Source organism: Mauremys mutica, chromosome 16 (assembly GCF_020497125.1).
Source record: "Mauremys mutica isolate MM-2020 ecotype Southern chromosome 16, ASM2049712v1, whole genome shotgun sequence".
NCBI classification, from domain to species: Eukaryota; Metazoa; Chordata; order Testudines; family Geoemydidae; genus Mauremys; species Mauremys mutica.
The window spans coordinates 31,883,969-31,908,031 of record NC_059087.1 but is presented as its reverse complement, the minus strand read 5'-3'; the positions used below and the strand labels follow the sequence as shown (position 1 = coordinate 31,908,031).

The following is a 24,063-nucleotide window of genomic DNA, read 5'->3' as shown; positions in this document are numbered from 1 at the left end:
GACTGCGTGCTGATGAGGTTACAGCAGCACATTAAGGATTGCATCAGGGAGTTTTGCAGTTCATTCACTCCTCAGTTTGACTGATATACTTGCTTTTGTGTTTTCAGGTTTCTTTGTGACTATGATGAGCTGTTTCCTGTTGCAGACGATGTGAGTCTGCTTCAGCAGGCATCCTCTGCCTTGTATCCTTTTCTCTCAGCAGGTGGACACTGCACTGTGTTTTTAAAAAGCTAGTGGCTGTTGACAGTCTATACTGGCACTCTCACACTTGCTACCTCTGATTAAACTGCACCAGTGCCAGCAATGGTAGGGAAGCTGTTAGAAAAAAGCCTAGTGTAGGCACAGATTTGGAGTCCTCAAAGAGCACATAACTACTCACTTGTGGTGTCTGAACAGGCAAATCTGGACTAGAGCACAGAGAAATGCCCTTAATGCAGCCTTGTAGGGATGACACCCGGACAGCGTATATCCTCCAAGCAGTGGAAAGTGCCTGGGAAGGTGTGGAGAGGAGAAAAACACCAGTCGTTAAAAGCCCACCTCCACCAATGGTATCTGATGGAGCTTCAGCAGTGGTGGAAAATGCTGCTAAGGACTCAGAAGGGCTTGATGATGCATACAACTTGGAGTATGATGTGAGTATGGAGCTGCATGGACAGGGAGGGTAACGGTTCTTTTCCACCATCTCCACTTAACTGATTGTGCCTTGATGCGGTGAAAAGTTTGTTTGTTTCCTTGGGTCTTAGGCAATGACTGTATTCCAAATCCAAATGGATCAGTCAAAACTGAATTGCTGCCACCTTTTCAATGCAGCATGGTGAATAAGCTTGGGAATGAGACAAACTGGGTTCTATTTGTGGCCCTGCCACTGGTCTTGGACAGATGGGTTAATTCCTTTTGTCTTGGGTTTCCTATCAATGTAACCCACCTAGTACTCATACGGCTCCCACCACTGATGTATCTGAGCCCTTGACTTGTTTGTAAAGCATTTTGAGGAGAAGAAGGTGATCAGGAACAGTCAACATGGATTCACCATGGGCAAGTCATGCCTGACCAACCTGATTGCCTTCCATGATGAGAGAACTGGCTCTGTGGATATGGGGAAGGTGGTGGATGTGATATATCTTGACTTGAGCAAAGCTTTTGATACCATCTCCCACAGTATTCTTACCAGCAAGTTAAACAAGTATGGATTGGATGAATGGACTATAAGGTAGATAGAAAGCTGGCTAGGTTCTCGTGCTCAGCGGGTAGTGATCAATGGCTCCATGTCTAATTGGCAGCCGATATCAAGCAGAGTGCCCCCGGGGTCGGTTCTGGGGCCGGTTTTGTTTGACATCTTTATTAATGATCTGGATGAGGGGATGAATTGCACCCTCAGCAAGTTTGCAGTTGACACTAAGCTGGGGGGAGAGGTAGATACGCTGGAGGATAGGAATAGGGTCTAGAGTGACCTAGACAAATTAGAGGATTGGGCCAAAAGAAATATGATGAGGTTCAACAAGGACAAGTGCAGAGTCCTGCACTTAGGAAGGAAGAATCCCATGCACTGCTACAGACTAGGGACCGAGTGGCTGGGCAGCAGTTCTGCAGAAAAGGACCTGATTTTCAGCAGGTTACAGTGAACGAGAAGCTGGATATGAGTAAACAGTGTGCCCTTGTTGCCATGAAGGCCAACGGCATATTGCGCTGTATTAGTAAGGGCATTGCCAGCAGATCAAGGGAAGTGATTATTCCCCTCTATTCGGCACTGTTGAGGCCACACCTGGAGTATTGTGTCCAGTTTTGGTCCCCTCACTACAGAAGGGATGTGGACAAATTGGAGAGAGTCCAGTGGAGGGCAACGAAAATGATTAGGAGGTTGGGGCACATGACTTATGAGGAGAGGCTGAGGGAACTGGGATTATTTAGTCTGCAGAAGAGAAGAGTGAAGGGGGATTTGATAGCAGACTTCAGCTACCTGAAGCGGGATTCCAAAGAGGATGGAGCTAGGCAGTTCTCAGTGGTGGCAGATGGCAGAACAAGAAGCAATGATCAGAATCATAGAATCTCAGGGTTGGAAGGGACCTCAGGAGGTCATCTAGTCCAACCCCCTGCTCAAAGCAGGACCAATCCCCAACTAAATCATTGCAGCCAGGGCTTTGGCAAGCCTGACCTTAAAAACCTCTAAGGAAGGAGATTCCAGCACCTCCCTAGGTAACCCATTCCACTGCTTCACCACCCTCCTAGTGAAAAAGTTTTTTCTAATATGCAACCTAAACCTCCCCCACTGCTACTTGAGACTATTACTTCTTGTTCTCTCATCTGGTACCACTGAGAACAGTCTAGATCCATCTTCTTTGGAACCCCCTTTCAGGTAGCCGAAAGCAGCTATCAAATCTCCCCTCATTCTTCTCTTCTGCAAACTAAATAATCTCAGTTCCCTCAGCCTCTCCTCATAAGTCATGTGTTCCAGCCCCCTAATCATTTTTGTTGCCCTCCACTGGACTCTTTCCAATTTTTCCAGAACTGCTGCCTAGCCACTCGGTCCCTAGTCTATACCAGTGCATGGGATTCTTGCATCCTAAGTGCAGGACTCTGCACTTGTCCTTGTTGAACCTCATCAGAATTCTTTTGGCCCAATCCTCTAAGTTATCTAGGTCACTCTGTATCCTATCCCTACCCTCCAGCGTATCTACCACTCCTCCCAGTTTAGTGTCATCTGCAAATTTGCTGAGGGTGCAGTCCACACCATCCTCCAGATCATTAATGAAGATATTGAACAAAACCGACCCTTGGGACACTCTGCTTGATACCGGCTGCCAACTAGACATGGAGCCGTTGATCACTACCTGTTGAGCCCGATGATCTAGCCAGCTTTCTATCCACCTTATAGTCCATTCATCCAGCCGATACTTCTTTAACTTGCTGGCAAGAATACTGTGGGAGACTGTATCAAAACTTTGCTAAAGTCAAGGAATAACATGTCCACTGCTTTCCCCTCATCCACAGATATCAAGTTGCTGTGGGGGAGGTCTAGGTTGGATATTAAGTAACACTATTTCACTAGGCGGATGGTGAAGCACTGGAATGGGTTCCCTACGGAGGAGGAGGAATCTCCATCCTTAATGGTTTTTAAGGCCCAGCTTGACAAAGCCCTGGCTGGGATGAGTTGGGGTTGGTCCTCCTTTGAGCAGGGGATTGGACTAGATACCTCCTGAGGTCTCTTCCAACTCTAATATTCTATGATTCTATGATATATCTGATAAGTATTATTTGAGGAAAAGATGCTGTAAAATATCCCAGCTCTCTCAGATTCAAAGAGCTGAATACCTAATTCTGTACTTGATGGATTCTGCCTAGTGCCCCATTTGGGTTCTATTCTGATAACCCTAAAATCTTTGCCCCGGTTTCCCTACACACAAGCCCGCTCTGTATTGTGATCTCTTTTCAGTAATTAACCCCTTGTGTTTGGTATGTGTAGTGTGCTGGAGCAGCTGCAGCACCCGCTGCCAAGGTCTCGGGGGTGGAGTTGGATTCTTTGATCTCTCAAGTGAGAGATCTGCTGCCTGACCTAGGGGAGGGCTTCATCTTGGCGTGCCTGGAGGAGCACAGCTACAGTGCAGAGCAGGTGATAAACAACGTCCTGGAGGACAGGCTGGTGCCATCGCTGGCCAAACTGGAGCGAACAATGCCAAGGTGGGGATGAGGTTTACTATGTTTGATGCTGTTTTATTTCCAGTTGTGGATTGTTAAAGGGGCTGTTCTGCATGATGGTTACTAACCACTCTGTGCCTGGGAAACTGAATGAGCTTGTGTTTCCCTCAGCAGGTAGCTGCAGTGGGAGCTGCCCATTTCTGTCTGCCACTAAGCCTCACTCCTGCCTCTTCCCCTGTTTCCCTGCAGAAGCCAGAGATTTTTTCCAGTCTGAGTTGTTGTACAACAGAGGCTGGGTCATGTGCTATAAAGTGACACAAATGATTGTCCATTGGACACTAAAATGAGACCTGTCAAAATCACGTCATGGAGGATAACAGCTTAGCCCTGTACTGGGCAATAGTGCCACCACTCTTATACAACAAGCCCCAAATCTATTACCTGCAAAAGTTACTAATTTGCTGCAGATGGCAATGGTATGGTCCTTCATGATTAAAATCCCACCAGTCCTGCATGAAGGGAGTATCTTCAAAGAAGTTAAGGGTATGTTTACACTACAAAATTAGGTCAAATTTATAGAAGTCGTTTTTTAGAAATCGTTTTTATACAGTCGATTGTGTGTGTCCCCACACAAAATGCTCTAAGTGCATTACGTCGGTGGACTGCGTCCACAGAACCGAGGCTAGCGTCGACTTCCGGAGCATTGCACTGTGGGTAGCTATCGCACAGTTCCCGCAGTCTCCGCTGTCCATTGGAATTCTGGGTTGAGATCCCAATGCCTGATGGGGGCAAAAACAGCGTCGCGGGTGGTTCTGGGTACGTGTCGTCAGGCCCCCCTCTCCTTCCATGAAAGCAACGGCAGACAATCGTTTCGCGCCTTTTTTCCTGGGTTACCTGTGCAGACACCATACCACGGCAAGCATGGAGTCCACTCAGCTCACTGTCACCATACGTCTCCTGGGTGCTGGCAGATGTGGGACTGCATTGCTACACCACAGCAGCTCATTGCCTTTTGGCAGCAGACGGTGCATTACGATTGGTAGCCATTGTCGTCGTACTCCTGGGTGCTCTTTTAGCCGTCCTCGGTGAGGTCGGTCAGGGGTGCCTGGGCAGACATGGGAGCGACTCAGCCAGGTTGTTCCCATCTTCTGCCGAGCACCCAGGAGATGATGATGGCTAGCAGTCGTACTGCACTGTCTGCTTCCAGCCTAAGATGTAAAAGATAGATGGAGAGGATCAAAACAAGAAATTGACCCGGCAATGTGCACATCACGCTGATGAGCTCTGCATGGTCACCTGTGCTGATCAGCTCACCACGCTGTCCAAACAGGAAATGAAATTCAAAAGTTCACGGGCCTTTTCCTGTCTACCTGGCCAGTGAATCTGAGTTGAGAGCGCTGTCCAGAGCGGTCACAATGGAGCACTCTGGGATAGCTTCCAGAGGCCAATACCGTCGGCTTGCGTCCGCATTACCCTAAATTTGATCCAGCAAGGCCGATTTCAGCGCTAATCCCCTCATCGGAGGTGGAGTAAAGAAATTGATTTAAAGAGCCCTTTGAGTCGGGAAAAAAAGGGCTTCGTCGTGTGGATGGGTCCAGGCTTAAATCGAGGTAACACTGCTAAATTTGACCTAAAATCGTAGTGTAGACCAGGCCTAATTCAAATGGAATTCACCCTGCAGGGCAGAGTAGTTAAATTGTAAGTTACTAGAATTGTACTCTGTGCAGTAATTGAATTTTAACCAAGGAGAAATGAGAAATTACAATTCAAATCCACTTTTATCAGAGTCCACAGAGCTGCCTGGCCTCTGCTGCTTTCTGTATGTTGCATGTGGGGGCTTAGGAATCATAATCAGCAATGGAACCTGCTTGGTTTTAGCTGCTTTGCAGCTGTAGAATGTGCATGTACTACAGCAGCAGTTTCCTACTGTGGTTCAGGGTGTGAATGGTATGCTATGCCCAGTCATACTCCAGAAAGGCATTAGCTGACTGTGTCTGGTATGTTGTTCAGCAGTGATACACTTTAAAAAAATGCAATCTTATCCGAACAGAGGCTATATAAAATGGTTTTGTACATAACAATCTGCTTTTTATTCTCTTTTAATCAGATCTGCTGATTTTGCTGGCACAAACTACTTTTTATTTCTGTTAGCACTGCAGAGCTAACACAGTTATGGGACATTGAGTGGATTCTGTTTTGCTTCATGCATCATCAACAAAACTGTCAGCTAAGCGGCAAAGGCAGAATTGTGATTCCTGGTGATCTTAAAACAGAACACAGCTGACTCTTTTCAGATTGCAGGCTGAGTATACAGCACCAGAAATAATAAATTGAAAGATAATCCTCTTTTGACTTGTAAATTGAACAAATGTAATCTGGAAATATTTGAGACAGAATGAATAAGGAACCATAGGGAGATCTACCTTCTGAAACCATCCCTGACAAATGATTGGGATTTCCTCCAGAGAGTAGCCCAATACATACATACAGTGGTGACTTTACCAAGTCACTGCTGAGCATAATCATGCTTCAGTGTTGAATATTCTAGTTTTGTCCATTCTTAAAAGAAGGATTTTCTCCCCTTGCTTTTTCCTAAATGGGTTTGAGCCTCCCCAGGAAGATCAGCCACATGGTTTGAGACCTCTGTTCTAGACCACCATAATATTGGATGTTAACTGGGGCTGTGAAACAGAAAATGACTGGAGCTATTGCAATCTGATGCTGTTCAGTTTTGTACTTTGTGCTGCTGTGTACAGTTAAGGGATTGATGGAGTAATAGAGATCATGGAATGATGCACATTGACTGAGAGAATGTGGCCCTTCTTAGCTTTATCTCAGTGGCTTCTGTTCTGTCTTCTTTCTAACAGGCAGGTGAAGACAGAGCCAACCTCTCTGTTGACTTCTCGATACAACATCTTCCAGGATGATGAGTTTGATATATTCAGCAGGGACTCAGTGGACATGTCCCGGGTACAAAAAGGCAGGAGGTGCGTATCACAGCTTCAATCAGTTCTTTTGGACAGGGTGATATAAATGTCCATGGACTTAGAGCAATAAATTCCATTAAGAAAATCCCATTGCAGTCCTCTGAGAGTATATTTGTATGTCTGAGGCCAGCTGGTAGAGTTATTTTCCTGATCACTTGTCCACACGCAGCTAAGGCTAGAGATTTGGTTGGTTTTAACAAGAAAACATCATTGTCCCAATTTTTGGGCTGTGATCTCATTCTCAGCTTGTACTGTTTGACACTACTGTGCCAGACTCACTTTTGACATCTGACTCTGATTTGGTCTTTTTATGTTTCGTTTTCTTTTTTCCATAAATTGGAAGGCCACTACTGCCACCAGTCTGAGATTTGTGAGTCAGAAATGAAGCTAGGTAAAATTTGTTTCAAATTCAAGTACAAATATCAATAATGTCCATCTGTTTTGAAATCTAGCTCAGATAACACAATCTCAGTAATCTAGTTCCTCCACTAGTAGTTCCTGTCTCTATGAAAGTGCATTGCCTCTGTTTCTCACATCTCTTAGCAGGCCGTGCTGTGTCCTGTACTTTCTTTGTTTAACCCGGTGTTTTTGGTATTACCCTCTTCTGATTCAGGTTGATGGGGGGTTTCCTTTCAAAAGCCCAACAGAGTGGTTTGATGTGTCCCAGGCATTATTCAAACATTTCTTTTAAATTAGCCAAGTCTGTATATGGACCTGTCTTTAGATATATAAATAGCGGAGAAATGAAAGATTGATTTGTAAATTAATCTGTCTGGCAGTGGCAGTATCAGCTAAGTTTGCAGCTCCAAGACTGTAACAAAGTATTGGAGGAAAGGTGGGTGTGCTAATATCTTTTGCTGGAGGAATGTCAGTTCCCCCCCTTAAGTCCAATCAGACTGTGATTTGCAGCAGCAAGTAATCAAATAACAGCTTTTTTTTACTACAAATTCTACTCTGGCTTGGCTGTGTCAAGCTGTCCTGCATATAATAATCTGCTCTTTATACTCAAGAGAGTGAGGACCAACCTCAGGGCAGACTGTTAAGAACCAGGGCACAAACTTCAAATTGGTTGAGTTCTATACTTAGATTTCACCAACCAATTATCAAATGTAAATTCCTCAGGCTCTATAACAGCCTGAACATGAAATCACAGGCAGTCCCCTTGGGTACTCTGATTGGTCTTGCCACCAGGCAAGACTACCTTTGTGATAGATGGTCCCTTGCACCAAGTATCACAGCAATATTTAGGGCAGGTCCACACTTAAAACGCTGCATCAGCACAGCTGCACCGATGCAGCTGTGTCACTGCAGCACTCAAGTGAAGATGCTTCTACACCAATGGGAGAGCTTCTCCCATTGGCATAGGTAATCCACCTCCCTGAGAAGCGGCAGCTATGTTGATGGGAGAAGCTCTTCCATTTGACAGAGCGCTGTCTACATGGTGGCGGGGGGCGTTAAGTCAGTATAACTATGTCACTCAGGCTGTGGATATTTCACACCCCTGAACAACCTAGTTATACTGCCATAGATCTGCAATGTAGACTTGGCCTTAGGCTGCTCCTTGGCCCAAAGGACCAGTTGCTTACCTCAGGCAATTACACCTTAGATCTCACACCAAAGACAACGCTCATAGTCAGTCCTATAATATATATACAGATTTAGGAAAGGGAAACATCAGTTATTTAAAAGATTAAAGCAGGTAAACATAGGTACACACAAATTAGTTCCAGTCTTAAGTTTCAAAAAGTTGTAGAAGCTTCTATAATAAGCAAGATCTCTATATCCTTTAGGGCTAACCCAGGCTGAGCATTGGGGATCTTTTGCTGATGTCTAGTAATCCTTGCCTTCCCCCAGCCACCTCCTCAAGTCTCAGCAGCAGAAGTTAGGTGGTTTTATTCCCTTCCCCCATCCGCTTCGAGCTGCTGCTTCCAGTGATGAACTCAGCTGATGGGAGGAATTCACTTGCAAGACTCATCTTCCTGAGGTGGGAGGGGTGGAGAGTAAACAACAAAGTTGTTGGTTCTCTTTTAATGTTCCACTCTGATCTGCCTGGTGTCAGTGGGCCTTCCTTGTGGGGCAGGACAGATCACCTTCTGTTGGAGACCAGCATTTCACACTAATCAATATCTCTCGTCTGTCTGAGAAAAGGTGGGTGATGTAATACCTTATATTGGACCAACTTCTCACCCGTCTTGTCTCTCTAATATCCTGGGACCGATGTGACTACAACTACATCTCTCCTGTCTGGTGACTTACACAGTTATCAAGGCTTATAGCGCAAATGCTCAAATATTACCTTACAATCTGGGTTACAGATGTTCCAGCTATGTATTTGTCAGTACTGAAGCATTGGGACCTTGGCCTGAGTTGGCAGCTGATCTGTCAGCATCACAGGCTGTCGAACAAAATTGTTGCTTGCCTTGCTGGCCAAAATACCTATCTTTGAACTGTCTAACTACAGCTGGAAAATCCCCAGACTCATGTTATGTCTGCACTAGAACTGTTACAGCAGCACTGCTGTAGCGATTTAAGTGTAGACATTCACTACAGAGTCAGGAGGGGTTCTCCTATCACAGTAGTTAATTCCCCTACCTGAGAGGCGGTAGCTACACCAGCGGCTAGGTCGTCTTAACTGCACCCCTGAGCGATGTAGCTGGGTTGACCTAACTTCTTAGCGTGGACCTTGCCCCAGGTTATCCCCCATCCCTCCCTCCCCATTCGATCAAAGCACCAACAGACATCACATGCATGTGAGACCTAGCATTGCTCTATGCCTCCTCCCAAACTATTCCCTGCTGGCTGATATCAGCCAGTGGTCACCAACCAGACGATCGCGATCTCTGGTGGTGTAGCTGGGCTGCCACTAAGGCAGGGTCCCTGCCTACCCCAGCCCCACGCCGCTCCTGGAAGGGCCAACACACCCCTGCAGCCCCTAGGCGGGAGGGGCACATGGCTCCGCGCACTTCCCCTCTCTACAAGCACTGTCCCCGCAGCTCCCATTGGCCGCAGCTCCCTGTTCCCGGCCAATGGGAGCTGCAGGGGCAGTGCTTGCAGGCAGGAGCAGCGTGCGGAGGGAGACTCCTGCCTCCCCACCCCGGTGGTGCAGTGGGGCTGCTGCTAAGGCAGGGTCCCTGCCTACCCCAGCCCCACACCACTCCCGGAAGTGACAGCAGCCAGTGCAACCCTGGGGGCAGGGAGGGCAGGGGGTCTCTCTCTGCGCACTGCTCCTGCCTGCAAGCACTGTCCCGCAGCTCCCATTGGCTGGGAATGGGGAGCTGTGGACAATGGGAGCTGCGGGGGCGGTGCTTGTAGAGAGGGGAAGCCCCAGCCCTGACCACCCTCCCAGAACCCTGTACCCCTTCCTCCACCCCAACTCCCTGCCCCAGGCTCAGGCCAGAACCACCTCCCACACTGCAAACCCCTCAGCCCCAGCCCCAGCGTGGTGCAAGTGAGTGAGGGTGGGGGAGAGCGAGTGACGGAGAGAGGCGGGATGGAGTGAGCATGGCATGACTTTGGGGAAGAGGTGGGGTAGATCCTGGGTTGCCCTTAAATTCAAAGAGTGAACTTAGGTGTAAAAAGTTGAGAGACCACTGAGCTAGACCCATTCTTTTCTCATCTGTCTGTCAGCACATGTCTGCTGCTCATCTCAGCCCCTTCCCCCTCCACCTTTCTGAGACAGGTCAGAGCTCTTGTGCTCTGCTGCTCCTTTAGTTCCCCATGTTGCCGTGTGTGTCACTCTGCCCTCCTGGCTATGTCTTCACTGCAAAATAGGTGTGTTTTTTAGATCAGTTATAGCTAAGGCTGCGAGTTTGTCACAGATTCTGTGACTTCTGCAGCAGCTGATGTGCCTTGCTCAGGGTCAGCTTAGGCAGCTCCTGTGCCAGGTGCACTGGCTGCTGCTGGGGCAGTCTCGGGCCCCTGTGCCCCCAACCTCATCCCTGCAGCTGAGTTTGGGTGTGGGAGGGGGCAGGGGGTTGGGGCACGGGACAGGGTGAGGCGGATGCTGGGTGGCGCTTACATGGGGGGCTCCCCAGAAGCAGCGATATCCACCTCGCTCAGCTGGTAGGCGGAGGCGTGGCCAGGTAGCTCTGTGTGCTGCCTCCGCCCAGAGCAATGGCTTCACAGCTCCCATTGGCTGTGGTTCCCCTGCCCCCTCCCACACCCAAACTCTGCTGCTACTTTGGGGGGAGAGACGCGGAGCCAGGTAGGGAGCCTCCCAGCCCCGCCAACCCCTCCCCCCGAGCACCAGCCGAGGTCCCAGGCCACACGCCGCCACCCACTTCTCAGCCCCAAACAGCTGGACCGCCCTGCCCTGGGCAGCCCCCCCCCCCAAGTTTTTTTCACTGGTGTTTTTAGTAAAAGTCATGGACAGGTCACGGGCCATGAATTTTTGTTTACTGCCTGTGACCTGTCCTTGACTTTTACTAAAAATACCCGTGACTAAAACATAGCCTTAGTTATAGCCCTTTTGGTGGAAAATCCAAGTGAAGGTAGCTTTGGTAGCTAGTTGGGATCACCCATATACCTTCCACCTAAGGTTGACCTTGACTTGGTACATCAAGGTAAAAACTACAATGCCTTGTCTTCTCTAGGAATTTACATGGAGATAGGTCTGGGTTTTACATCGAAACAGCTATTTTGTGGTGAAGACAGAGGGGGGAGCAAGTGGGGCAATTTGCCCCGGGCCCCGCAGTATTCTAGAGTATTGCAACTTTTTTTAATGGAAGGGGCCTCCGAAATTGCTTTGCCCTGGGCCCGCTGAATCCTCTGGGCAGCCTTGAGACAGCCTGTGTCTCCCCTGTTGTCCTTGGTTAGCAGGCAGAAAACTTGATACTTGCCCAGGCTTCTGGGCAATAGGGTTTTCTCCAGCCTCATCTAAGACCTGATTTGGGTCTCAATGATCTCTACTCTTTTTGCCTCCCTCCTTAAAACCAGAGAGATGTAATTGTGGTGCTTGCTCTTTATCTTATTAGAGTTCTTCTGTTGTTGAACATGATTTGCACCTGAAGACCACAACCTGGGCTGGGCCCCATTGTACTAGTTCAGGGCGGGCAAACTTATGGCCCAAGGGCCACATCGGGGAATAGAAATTGTATGGTGGGCCATGAATGCTCACAAAATTGGGGTTGGAGTGTGGGCGGGGGTGCAGGCTCTGGGGTGGGGATGAGGAGTTTGGGGTGTAGGAAGGTGCTCTGGGCTGTGACCGAGGGGTTCGGAAGGTGGGAGGGGGATCAGGGCTGGGGCAGAGGTGCGGGAAGGGGTGCAGATTCTAGCTGGAGGTGTGGGCTCTGGGGTAGGGCTGGGGATGAGAGGTTTGGGGTGCACGAGGGTGCCTCAGGCTGGGATTGAGGGGTTTGGAAAGCAGGAGGGGTATCGGGGCTGGGGCAGGGGGTTAGGGCGTGGGGAGAGGCTCAGGGGTGCAGGCTCCAAGCGGCACTTACCTCAAGCGGCTCCCGGAAGCAGTGGCATATTCCTTCTCTGGCTCCTTTGCAGAGATACAGCCAGGTGGTTCTGCATGCTGCCTCATCTGCAGGCACTGCCTCTGCAGCTCCCATTGGAGCGCATAGGAGCTGGACTGGGGCCATGCTGCTGCTTCTGAGAGCCGTGTGGTGCGACCCCGACCCAGCGCCCCGACCGAAGCGGGGCCGAGCCGCGTGGTGCGACCCCGACCCAGCGCCCCGGCTGTAGCAGGGCCGAGCCGCGTGGTGTGGCTCACAGGCTGGCTTAAAATGGCTCGCGGGCCGCAGTTTGCCCACCCCTGTACTAGTTGCTGGACAAATGTATAATACATTTAAACATTTAGGGGCAGGGACTGTTGATCTAGAAGACCAGACGTAACAGGTGGATGAGACAACCAAGCAGGGTGGGGTGGGGTAACAAATATAATAGGATGTGCACAATTCTTAGCCAGTCAGTTGTAGTGATCACAGCTCTCCCCCGGCCCAGCTGTAATAACTAGCTGACCCTGTCCCCTGGAGTCCAAGTGTGTTATCTCAGTTATGTTCTTGAACTCTGTGGGATAGAAAGAACAATCCCAAGGTCTTTCTTTCTAGAATCAGTGTCTGAGGTCTGGTTTACACCACAGTGTTAGGTCAACATAAGGCAGCTTATGTCAACCCAACTATGTCAGTGTCTACACTACAGCCTTGCTCCTGCTGATGCAAGTGCCCTACTGCATCGATATGATAACTCCACTGCCACGAGAGGCTTATGTCAGTGTAGTTAGGGTGTTGCAGTGTCTTACTTATATTGGCTGTTGCTGCTGACAAGAAAGCTGCTAGCAGCTCAGGCTGTCACCCCAGGGTGGATGCAGGCTTCCAGCTAACGACAGGCTGCCCCCTGGGCTCCTGGCTCCCTGCTCCCAGACGGGCTGTGTCCGCCCAGCTCCCTGCTCTTCGTTGGGAGCCCAGCTGCACTGAGGCTCCCACTGGGAACCTGGCAGCCGTCTTGGCTCCAGGCACAGAGCTCTGCAGTGGGAGCCCAGGAGGCTACCTTACTCCCAGCGGGGAACTGAGAGCCTGGCGGGGGGGGCAGCTGGGCTCCCGGGTAGGGAGCTGAGAGCCTGCCGGGGGGAGGGCAGCCAGGTTCCTGGTGAGGAGCAGGGAGTCGAGAGCCCGGGGGGCAGCTGGGGTCCCAGCGGGCAGCTGCTTGTGGAGTTGAGAGCCCAGGCTCTCAGCCCCCCACACTGCCCTTCTCAAGTCGATGGAAACACTTCTGGTGAGGACGTGCGCGACAGAAGGGGGGCAGTGTGGACATGAACCACCACAGTAATTACTGAAGTGGTTGTAAGTTGACCTATGTTAGGCATGGTCTCCATTTAAAAGTTAGGTCAACATAGCTATCTTGGTCAGGGGTATGAAAAAACCACCCCCTGACCGATACTGCTATGCCAGTCTAACCCCCGGGGTAAACACAGCTCTGTTGCTGGAAGAATGGATATGTTGATGTAGCAAACTTGGTTTGGGGAGGTGGCATTCCTACACTGAGGGAAAACCCCCTTCCGTTGGTGTACTTTGCATCTACGCTATGGTGTCATGCCAGTATAGAGATGCCATCATAGCTATGCTAGTATAGTCTGCGTAGAGCGGACACAGCTGCACTGAAGTACATAAGGCTTTGTTGTAAAGACCTCATGTCATCTCAACAGGAAACAATTATCAAATGCTTAGTCAGTCTCATTGCTGAATACCAGCAGGAGCTCTTAGGCCAGCGTGGGCAGCACACGTGAGTAAAGCAAAACATTTGCAGAGTCATTTAGAATTGATTGCAATTAAATTTAAGCACAGCAACAGAAACAGTGGTAGAAGCAACAAAAGCAGTGATTCATGGAGTAAGGGGAAACATTATCTAATGTGGGGATTCTGAATAGGAATGGAATGAATGGTCAGGGCAGAGGATGGTTTTCCTATATTTGCAAGAATGTCACAGGAACCTGGCAATTCTTGATATACCTGTTCATCTGACAGGTTCCTCCACTAGTAATATGAAGATTCTGAATGAATTCTGGATTCAGATGTGAATTCCTCCTCAGGCTTTGGGAGCTGCAGGTTGTCCCAAGTAGACTCAGAAAGGGATTTCCCCATAAGTCGGCAGTAAGTTCTCATATGTGGTTTACAACCTCAGCATCACAAGGTCTTGATCACTGTACAGGACCAGTGGGTGCTCAGCATGTCTGAAAATCCAGTGTGAGGTATCAGGTCTCTGTGCAACTGAGGCATGCTAAATCAGTGGCCGTATCTGAATATTGGCTATATCCCCTGTGTCTTGATTTCCTTATCTATAATATGGGTCTAATATTACTTGCCTCACAGGGGTTGGATGAGGCTTAATTGATGGGTGTTTATCTATACATCTCAAATCACTTAAAGTGCAATAGGAATGCAAAGTGGTGTTATTGTGGAGCTCTGATTTCCTGGCTGGGGCAGATCTCCCTGCTTGGTGTTTTGTTCTGCTGTCTTTTCCGCTCTGAATCCTGCTTTTCTAGCCCCTGCGTAGTGCAATACTCATAATCATCTCACTGTTACCTTGTGCTCTCCTCATCTGTCTGTGTGTGTTCAGCTGCGTTCTCTCGTCCTCCGCGTAGGTTAGAAGCTCTTTGACTTGGGGGGAGGTGTACAGCACCTAGTACAATGAAGCGCTGAGCCCTGATTTGTGCCTTTAGGCGCTAGTACTGCAATACAGATACTTAACCCCCATGAATCAGTACAGCTGCAGCCTGGTGTTAAAGGGCACTGTGCACCTGGACATGCTGCCCCTCAGCTGAGACAAGTTCCAGGCCCTGACCACTGTCATTATTCACGCTCCATGGTACTTTTGGGGAGAGTTTGGTCCTGTTTGAGTAATTGCATTTGGTCATTCTTAAAATCTCCTCGGCAGTTTCCGCCGGAGGTGGCAGTCTCCATTCCTGTTCTGACCTGTTGCACAATCTTGCTGGGTGCTGTTAAACAGCTGTTGTGTTCCAAACCAGAAGTGGCTGTTTTCAGTAGTGGGTCAAATGATCCTTTTGCATCTCCATTACTTACCTCAGGAGGGGAGGCAGTGAGGCTTATGTTTGTGAGCTTCTTTGAGATGAAAGGTGCTAGAGCAGGATGAATAAAATGTAGTCACCAGATGGTGCTTAAATTTCCATTTATTTAAAAAATCCAGCTGTAAAGAGCAACTCTAAACTGCCTTTATTTCTTTCTGTCCCCTCCATGATGTGCAGGAAGGACAAGGATACGACAGAGAGTTTACTGAATGACAAGCGCCTGATAGCTGAGCAGAAGGAACGCTACAGCCAGTACAGTGTGATTGTAGAGGAGGTCCCTGAGCAGGTGGGGGAAGCCCAGTTCTATAGGGTTGACTACGAGGATGAATACGACGACACCTATGACGGCAACCAGGTGGGGGCGAACGATGCTGACTCAGACGATGAGCTGATCAGTAGGAGGTGGGTACAGCATCTTTGGCCAGCAGGAAGAGGGTGGTTGGTGTGTCCTGTAAGCCATGTGTCTGCACACTAGCACAGAGCCTGGGTGAAAATGCTCATCCTGCACACTGGTCTCCACTGCCCATGCTTCTGCTGTCACCCCAGACAGAGGGGCTTGGAGACACCTCTCTGCTCTTTCTGCTCCCAGCCTGGAGGAGGGGTTTCTGGGTCTCCCCTTTCCCCTGCTGGCCAGGGAGCTTCTCCCAGCCATGGGAACAGGGAGTTGCCATGCTCCCCCTTCCTCCTGTACCTCCTTTCCTTTCTCCATGTGTGGAGCCAAATGCTGCCTGAGCTCAGTTTTAAAACCTGAGCAGGAGGCTTTGCTCAGAGAGGTTAAGCTTGTACCGAGGCAGCACTTCACTCTGCACACAGAGGGGAATGCTGGTCATTGGGGACGGAGGGGGTGAATTGGCCTCTTATGCTTGTTTCTCCCCCATCCCAATGTAGAAAAGCCGCTGGGCAAACAGTAAGAAAAAGCTGACCTCTGTTCTTGCTTGTTTGGCAAGTCTCTCCCCGCACCCTGGGCACAGACTCTTCTGTGATCTAGTGATCAGAACATGCAACTGAGAGTTCTGGGCTCCACTCCGCTGCCTCGGCATGTCACCATCACCTCTCTCTGCCACAGTCTCACCAGCTGCAAAACAGAGCTAATACTAAGTTGGCTGTCAGGGGTGTGAGGGTTAGCTGAGAGTTGGAACTGCAAAACATTAATTCTAGGCATGGCTAGAGGTATGTTGGGAAAAGGAATGAGATTTTGACAGACCATCAAGTATGCACACCCACTCTTTCTCTCTCTTTCTCCATCTTTTGGAAGCTGTAAGCTTAACATTTCTCTTGTGATTTACAGAGTAATTTTCCAGCCCTAACAGCATTTTCAGGAAGCAGGAATTGTACCATGTTAACAGGCAGTGATAACCCCATTTAAAACAAAATATTTCTCTTCTCTACTTTTTTCTTTTGGAATCTTCCTAAAGAGTTCTAGAGACCTGAATAAAAACGTTCTTACAGTTCACCTGTAACACATTGGGGCTTGATCTTCAGAAGTAGTGAGCACCCATCCTTCCCACTGGCTTTTCTGGGAGGTCTGAGGGTGCTCAGCACTTCTGAAGATCAGGCCTGGGCGTCTGATATAAAACAAAGGCTGTTGTACTTTTGGTTTTAAGTTTTAATTTCCTTGGTGACACAACCACAGATTTAAAATCAAATGGAATCCTTTAGAAGAACTACATTAGAGCCAGAGATAAAGGGATAGTTTTTCTCTTCCTTGCTCCAGGCCCTTTGCACTGCTCGAGGTGTGCAAAGGGGCCATAAAGCTGATGGATTTTCTCCTGTGTGAAAGACTCCCCAGCAAAGCCAGCATAATGGGTGCAACTGAGAATCAATGGGACAATCTGTGACCAATCACAGCAGTTTTAAAGTGGGGACTGTTTTGAGCAGATACCTGATTTTAATATGGTGTGCACATAAGGGGAGTCGATATGCCTCAGTCCCATCACTGTCTGTGTGCTGAGGTCTAGAGAGAGTTAACCATCAAATGCCATTGCTCTTTGCAAAATGCTTTCTGGGTGGTCTCCTAGAGGAAGGCATGTTTTCTTTTGTGCAGCTCTGTTGTCCCTTGCATGTCTCAAGTCTTTTCTGCCTTTCTCCTCCCCCTTGCAATTCACCCAGTGCATGAAATGCCATCCTATCCCTGCCTCAAGGTGGCACTGGATAGTAAGTGTTTTAAACTGTCCCTTTTTAATCTAGATTTGATAGATGTGAAAAGAACATTCCACAGGGAACTGAAGATGTGCGTATATAAAAAGGGAGAACTAAACCAAATACACAACCCCAGATTCATCCTGGGGTAGTGTTGCTGTCTGCCCAGGTTTTCCAGGGATCATCCCTTTTCTGAGGTAGCTGTCCCAAGAAATCTGTAAGGGAGCTCAGTACACACGGCCAGCTGGACAGTTTTATGGGCTCAGGATCATCCTGGATGTCTGGATTTTTTGTACATCAGAGGTGGCATCCCTATCTTAGAGTGGGTCTGGGGGAGATCTCCATTGACCTCTGTGGCATTACAATAGGGCTGCACTTGACTCCCAGTGTATATGGTCCCACAGCAGACCAAATGTACAGGTGGTGAAGTATTAAATATGAAATCAAGGATACATATTCCTCTAAGAAACTTTTCCCTATTAGTCAATATTCACCAATTGCAGATCTCCGGAAAGTCATTGGAACATGGCAAATTTGTCATTGGCTGCTCTCTTTCTCTCTAGATTTGCTAATTCAGTCCACTTGCTTTACAAATTAGGCAGGTCCATAAAAGTTGTGGATTTCACTTCTTGAAAGACCTGCCCTTCTGTAAATCAGAATTGTCTTTAAAATATTCTAGTATCAGAATTGCCCAGATGAAATAGTACTGGATCTTTCACCTTTCTCTCTGAATTTCCTAGGCCATTTACCATCCCTCGAGTCCTGAGACCCAAAGGACCAGAGGAGGAGGAGGAGGAGGAGGAAGTGGAAGAGCCTGAAAAGGAAACAACAAAGGTTACTAGCTTAATTTGTAGGCTGATGGGAATTGGCATTATGCTAAATTCTATTGTATGCCCTGTATATTTCACCTGTTGAAGCCAGTGGTGGATTAATGATTTTGATGCCCCCGTCCCCATATGAACTTGTTTTAGTTTTTTTACAAATTCGTTTGAACAGAAATGAATGTAAATATCATTAAAAGAATTGAACATTTACAAGTTTTATTATAAATACAATTACAAGTACAGCGGATGCTTGCTTGAACACGCATCTGTATAGCGCGATTTCGTTTATAACGTAGGACCGTGCATGGGTCCAAAACCCTGTGTTTAAGCAGGGGTCCGGTGCAGTTTAGGATTCTCGCGAGTATGTTTACTAAATGGCATCGCGCCATCATTGGTGGTTTCAATACGCAATATGATTGGTAGAATCACGGCGTCACTGATGCTGCAATTACAAAAATGCTGCTATTATAAATTTGCCGCCCTAGGCCTAGGCCTTGTCAGCCTAGGTGATGATACGCCGCTGGTTGAAGCCCTGACCAGTAACAGCATGAATCTGTTCACATAGCATTGAGGCAGCTCTGCTTTTCAGAGTGGCAAACTGCTGCAAGTTGGACCGTGAAGTGTCCCCCAAGTACAATTGCCCACAGCCTCCCAACCTAGGCATGTCACATGACTCTTACTCCTTGGAGAGGTGTGCATGTATCTCTGGAAGAGAGGATATGATGCCAGCAGAGTGTGTGAGGGGGAGGGGAGGATCATTAAAGCTGTATTATTTTCATGGTTGTCATGGACTTAATGGAAATTGACCATTTGGCTGTGATGGGGGGAAAAAATCCCTACAATCTCAGTGAAAACACTTGCAATTCAAATTTTTGGATGCTTTTCACTTCGATCAGTTTGGCATCTCACATCAGCCGCTTCCTGTCACTGATCCTGGGGGACTACTTGGCTGTAATGAATAACTTCAGCTGAGGGATGTAGGGGACTCTCCCCACACCAGGGAGCCACAAGAAGTCAGGCTTCTGTAGCTCCCCGAGTCACGCTGAATGCTGGTAAGACGGTAATGAGATTAAAGACTTGATTTCCATCCCACAGCAGGACCATTTTGTGCAGGACCCAGCAGTGCTGAGGGAGAGAGCTGAAGCCAGACGGATGACTTACCTTGCAAGGAAAGGGTAAGCTGGAATCCCTCTCCAGGGGTGAATCATGGCTCCATTGAAGTCAGTGGCAAAACACTCCCCGACTTTAGTGGGCCAGGATTTCCTCCTTGGTGACTGTCATGCTGTTGCATCTGGTCGGAATATTCCTGTGGCCTCAGGGCTCCAGCCACAATGGTAGGTTGCATCTTGAGTTGACTAGAAGCTCCAGGTCTTAAGCTATGTCTACACTGCACTTTCATCGTTAAAACTTTTGTCACTCAGGAGTGTGAAAAAAAACAAACAAACCCTGAATAACAAAAGTTTTAATGACAAAAAGTGCCGGTGGGGACAGTGCTTTGTTGGTGGGAGCGAGCGGCTCTCCCGATGACGAAGCTACCGCCTGTCGTTGGGGGTGCTTTTGTTTGGTCGCCAGTAGAGCGGCTACACTATGTACCTTACATTGGCAGTGCTGTAGTGGCACAGCTGCACCGTTGTAAGGTGCGCAGTGTACACGTAGCCTCAGGTTGGCTTTCAGAACTGACAGCCCATCTTTCGAGAGTTGTTGGGAGTGACACCATTTCCAACACCTTACTCAGCTTCCACTTCGCTGCCTAGAGTGCAGCTACACCAAGTGGCAGGGATGCCTGGCAAGTCCCTTTGCTGGCACAGCAATGCTACTTCTGCAGTTACATGGGGGAAGGGAGAGCAGGAACCTGCATAAGATTAGTAAGATTTTGGTGTACAGGAGCTTCCCAGATCCTCAGTAACTACCACAGGGGATGCCTGGACAATACAAGGCTTCAGTGCAACATCTGTCTGGCTGCTGGCATGCTAAGAGCAGGAAGAGTGAGCTGGCATCACATGGCTGATGAATAATGTTCAGATACTATAGAAGTGCTGCACAACTCACTCGTCAGGGGAGCTGGCTGGGTGGATGGACTCCCCCCAGGTGTGCTCTCTCCACATCTGATCTTTTCTCAGGATCCTTTGTCTTAGAAAGAGAAATTAGATTTGTGATCCTCGGTGTGCCTTGTGCAGAACTTGTGGTGATTCCCATTTTTATCTATACTTCAGGTACAAGCATGACAACACCTCAGCTGTTGTAGGGAACGCCAAGGGGCATGGACAGAGCCGGGATACAGTCCAAGACCGAAGGAAGAAGGAAGCCAACAAAGGGGCAAGAGCTAATCATAACCGCCGAGTCATGGCTGACAGGAAACGGAACAAAGGCATGATCCCTTCCTGAGGGAGGGACTCTTAGCCCAAGGCATTGCTTTGCATTCAGGCCTTCACTTCTGAGGGCCTCCTGATCTTCAGGTTATGGTGCAATACCCAGCCCTTGGGAGAGCTTTCCATTTATGAATAGGAACTGCCTATCAGGCAGGCTTGCTGCTGTGCTGGTTGTCAATGCAGCAGCAGGTCTCTCAGATGCATAGGACAGGCTGCAACAGCCATTCAGTTTTTTTTAAAAACTATTTGTAACGATTCTGAGAGAACTTATTTTCATATAAGAAACATCCCCCCGCCCCAACAACTGCCTGGGGCATCCAATCAGCACAGCTAAGAGCACTTAGAATGAGCACTACAACTGACAGTGAGGTTCGCCTGTGCGGTTAGCTACAGCTGCCCACTCCACATACACGGTGCCTTATCCTGCAGTAGACTCATGGCATGTATAGAAGCAAATGCACAACAGGCCATTCCTCTTGCTGACAAAGCCCTAGGAGTTCAACTGTATGATGTACTTTGAATTCCTCTCCCTCGAGCGAGAAATGTGTATAAAAACATGCAGATAAAGAATTTGAATCTTTTGGCTTGGTGTTTTATGCAGTTTCTGTCAATGAACCCTATCTAATTTAATCTATCTGTATCCCTTAGGAGTTGAACTATCATATGTCTGCAGTTAGGAGCTTGTTTAATGAAGTGAGGTGTGCAGTGGATATGCATGGACCAAAGCCCCTTTGAAATGCAGTTGCTATCAAGGCACCTAAAGCACGATGTTTGTAATATTCAAATTAGGTGAGAAGGCATGCAGTGATTTGCCTCTGTGCTCACAGTCCATAGAGTTGCTTTCCCAATAGCTACTTGTCACCACTCATTAAGCAGAACAGCTCAGATCATACCTGTCATGGAGAACGCTATGAGCAAGTAATAGCGATCTCTGCCTGCTGAAAGAGGTCTCAAGAGAAACAATCTTGTCATACAAAAAGTCATTTCTACAGAATGAGACCATTCCTGAGGTCACTTTAATCTATTTGTAAGGTACTCAGATACCATGGTGAAGGCTACCTTACAAGAGCCTAGACAGACATTGGAGATGGAGCTAGCTGTCTGTGATACAAATGTCAGTAAGTTGTCATTAAATATCTGCACATTTAAAACATGTTCTGCTCACCAGCATATAGACTTGTACTATTTATTTTCAAATGCAGGATGAGTATATTAGCTCCCTACATAAACAGATGACAAATGGGTTGTGGTAGATGAACCTGTTCCAAAGAAAGACCAGAGCAATTTATTTTTGGTGTATTGCTGCTACTTAAAATGCGCTGAATTCCAAGCTCCCGGCATTCTAGCCCTTGTTTCAGTGTGTGTAGTACTACATGTTGCTTTTCTCCACACTGCAAAAGGCAGGCTTTTGTGTTAAGCTTTGTATGCACATCCCTCACTGCCAAGCTATATGCAGGGGGAGGAGATTGTACAGCTATGTGATTAGTGCTAGAACACTGGGGCTGCTTTCAGAAAGAATGGAAAGGGCTGTCACCATTATGCAAATAGGATAAAGCCCTGAATGTTCACAGGATAAAATTTTCTGCACTATTCAACAGCCCACTAGGACATGGAGTAAACGGAATTAATTTAACACTTGTGCTTTCCCAAAAGCCATTGTCATGGGAAACTACTTAACCCTTGTGCTTTCATTATTATCCCCTTTTGCCTAATAATTTGCTTTTTGCCAGACTTGCTACCACATCTCCTTATCTAATATGTATTCATTGCTAGGTAACTCTAGCTTCAAGGCTGCTGAAACCACCATCACTAGTTCAGTATAGCACAAAGCTATCAGCACTGCAGGTAAACTTACACTGGAAGCAAAGGTGGGTTTTTTGGTTAGCCTCCTTACCCACCCAGTGTAAATGGCACCCATTGTGGTTAATCTGTTTTCACTATCCATAAAGCTTTTCTCTGGGTCATCCGTCAGCAAAACTCCAATTGCATGTTATTAGTGGAAATGTAACAAGCAGAAAGACAGTTCAAGTGTAAGGTGTGTAGCACTGGCAGCCAGCTTGGTTTGTACAGTACTGGACTGGACAGGCAAGTAGTAGCTGGTTTCCATCATCCCCATGCACTAAAAACAGATTCCCATTGGACAACTTGTAAAGGAATCAGGTAGTTAGATAATGCTTTAACTTCCCCAAGTCCTGGCCTGTGAAGGAAGAGGGTTTCTGGAAATAGGCAGCAAGGGGGCATGGGAACTGATGGTGCTGTCAATTAGAATGAGAGACTTAAAGGGGCTTCCCACTACAGACAGACAGGCACTAGCACAGCTCCACCTCGCAGGCTAATAGCACCCTGACACAAAACCAAGCATGGCAGCTTGGGCTAGCTGCTTGCATGCAATCCCACCCAACATCTCTGCTACAGGCTCAGGCACAGCTAGCATGGTAGGCTACCCGTTCTGGGAAACATCTTGCCTGGTGCTGTATTGACAGCTACAATCTCACTATAGTATTGCTATATCCCTTCCCATTGCTTGCTTTTTACCACTTTCCCCCCCTTTATGCTCCCAGGGCAGGCATTGTCTGTTTAGCACCTTATGTACTATGTCAAACAGCAAAAGAATAAGGCACCTGCACCACCTCTTCAGCATACTCATAGGGTATGTCCAGACTACCCCCTGGATAGCGATCAATCCCCAAACACACGCCTGTCGACTCCAGAACTCCACCAGGGCGAGTGGCAGTAGCGGAGTTGACAGGGAGAGCCACAGCTGTCGATCCTGCGCTCTGAGGACAGGAGGTAAATCAAAATAAGATCCGTCGACTTCAGCTATGCTATTCCTGTAGCTGAAGTTGTGTATCTTACATCAACCCGCCCCGCAGTGTAGACCAGGTCCTACTGTAAGGGGAAAAGGCTGAACAGAATGCTCAAGACAGATCACTACAGCCCTCCCAGCATGGTAATGCAGAGCTCCAGACCTGTACTAAATTTTAAATGAGTTAGTCACTTTTCAAGAGCTTATAGGGCTCACAGATATTAGAATACACCACCTCTACATCCTATTTACAACCCCTTCGTTTTAGCCCTTCTTCCTGTGTTGGGCTTTGTTTTTTTTATGTGCAGCTCTCTGAAAGCAAAGCAGCACTTCTCACTCACAAGTGAAGGATATTTGAAAGTTGAGATTTTAATTAAAATCAGTACTACTGAGGCAGCCATCTTGCTGAACAAGTGCATATCATTTGTCAGCAAACAGGCTAGATGGTTTGTCTGAGATGTAATAAAGATACAGCCCCAGAACCAAAACTGGGTGCTTTGATACACTAATTACTGTAGAAAACAAGATGTTTAAATAAAGAGACTAAAGTGTTGCATATAACCAAGAGCAAAGTGAAAGATGGGTTTGAATGCTGGAGGAATTTATTTTTTAAATAAAGTGCTGTTAAGAATATTTGGAGAGACCATTTATGGTTAGAGATATTGGCTAGCTATTGCCTGCCTTTTTAAGGCTATTGCTCCTGCCTGTACATTGGTCTGAGTTATAAATTGGAACATTTACCAGGCAGAAGCAATAAATATTGACAAAGGCCTTCAGC

General features: G+C 47.7%; 1 protein-coding gene across 4 annotated transcripts in view; it reads left to right on the top strand.

Moving 5' to 3' along the window:
- The window catches only part of ASCC2 (activating signal cointegrator 1 complex subunit 2), a 40,174-nt gene extending 19,114 nt beyond the window's left edge, over positions 1 to 21,060 (top strand). For 3 of the 4 annotated variants that reach the window (XM_044990319.1, XM_044990320.1, XM_044990321.1), the window contains exons 12-19: positions 108 to 182; positions 446 to 632; positions 3,461 to 3,675; positions 6,501 to 6,620; positions 15,325 to 15,549; positions 18,027 to 18,120; positions 19,206 to 19,285; positions 20,324 to 21,060. In XM_044990319.1, the coding sequence (XP_044846254.1) occupies positions 108 to 182; positions 446 to 632; positions 3,461 to 3,675; positions 6,501 to 6,620; positions 15,325 to 15,549; positions 18,027 to 18,120; positions 19,206 to 19,285; positions 20,324 to 20,495 (1,168 nt within the window). In that variant the 3' untranslated portion in view covers positions 20,496 to 21,060. The remainder of the gene's footprint in view (positions 1 to 107; positions 183 to 445; positions 633 to 3,460; positions 3,676 to 6,500; positions 6,621 to 15,324; positions 15,550 to 18,026; positions 18,121 to 19,205; positions 19,286 to 20,323) is intronic. The other variant, XM_044990322.1, reaches the window with a different exon arrangement.
- The last annotated feature ends 3,003 nt before the right edge of the window (positions 21,061 to 24,063 follow it).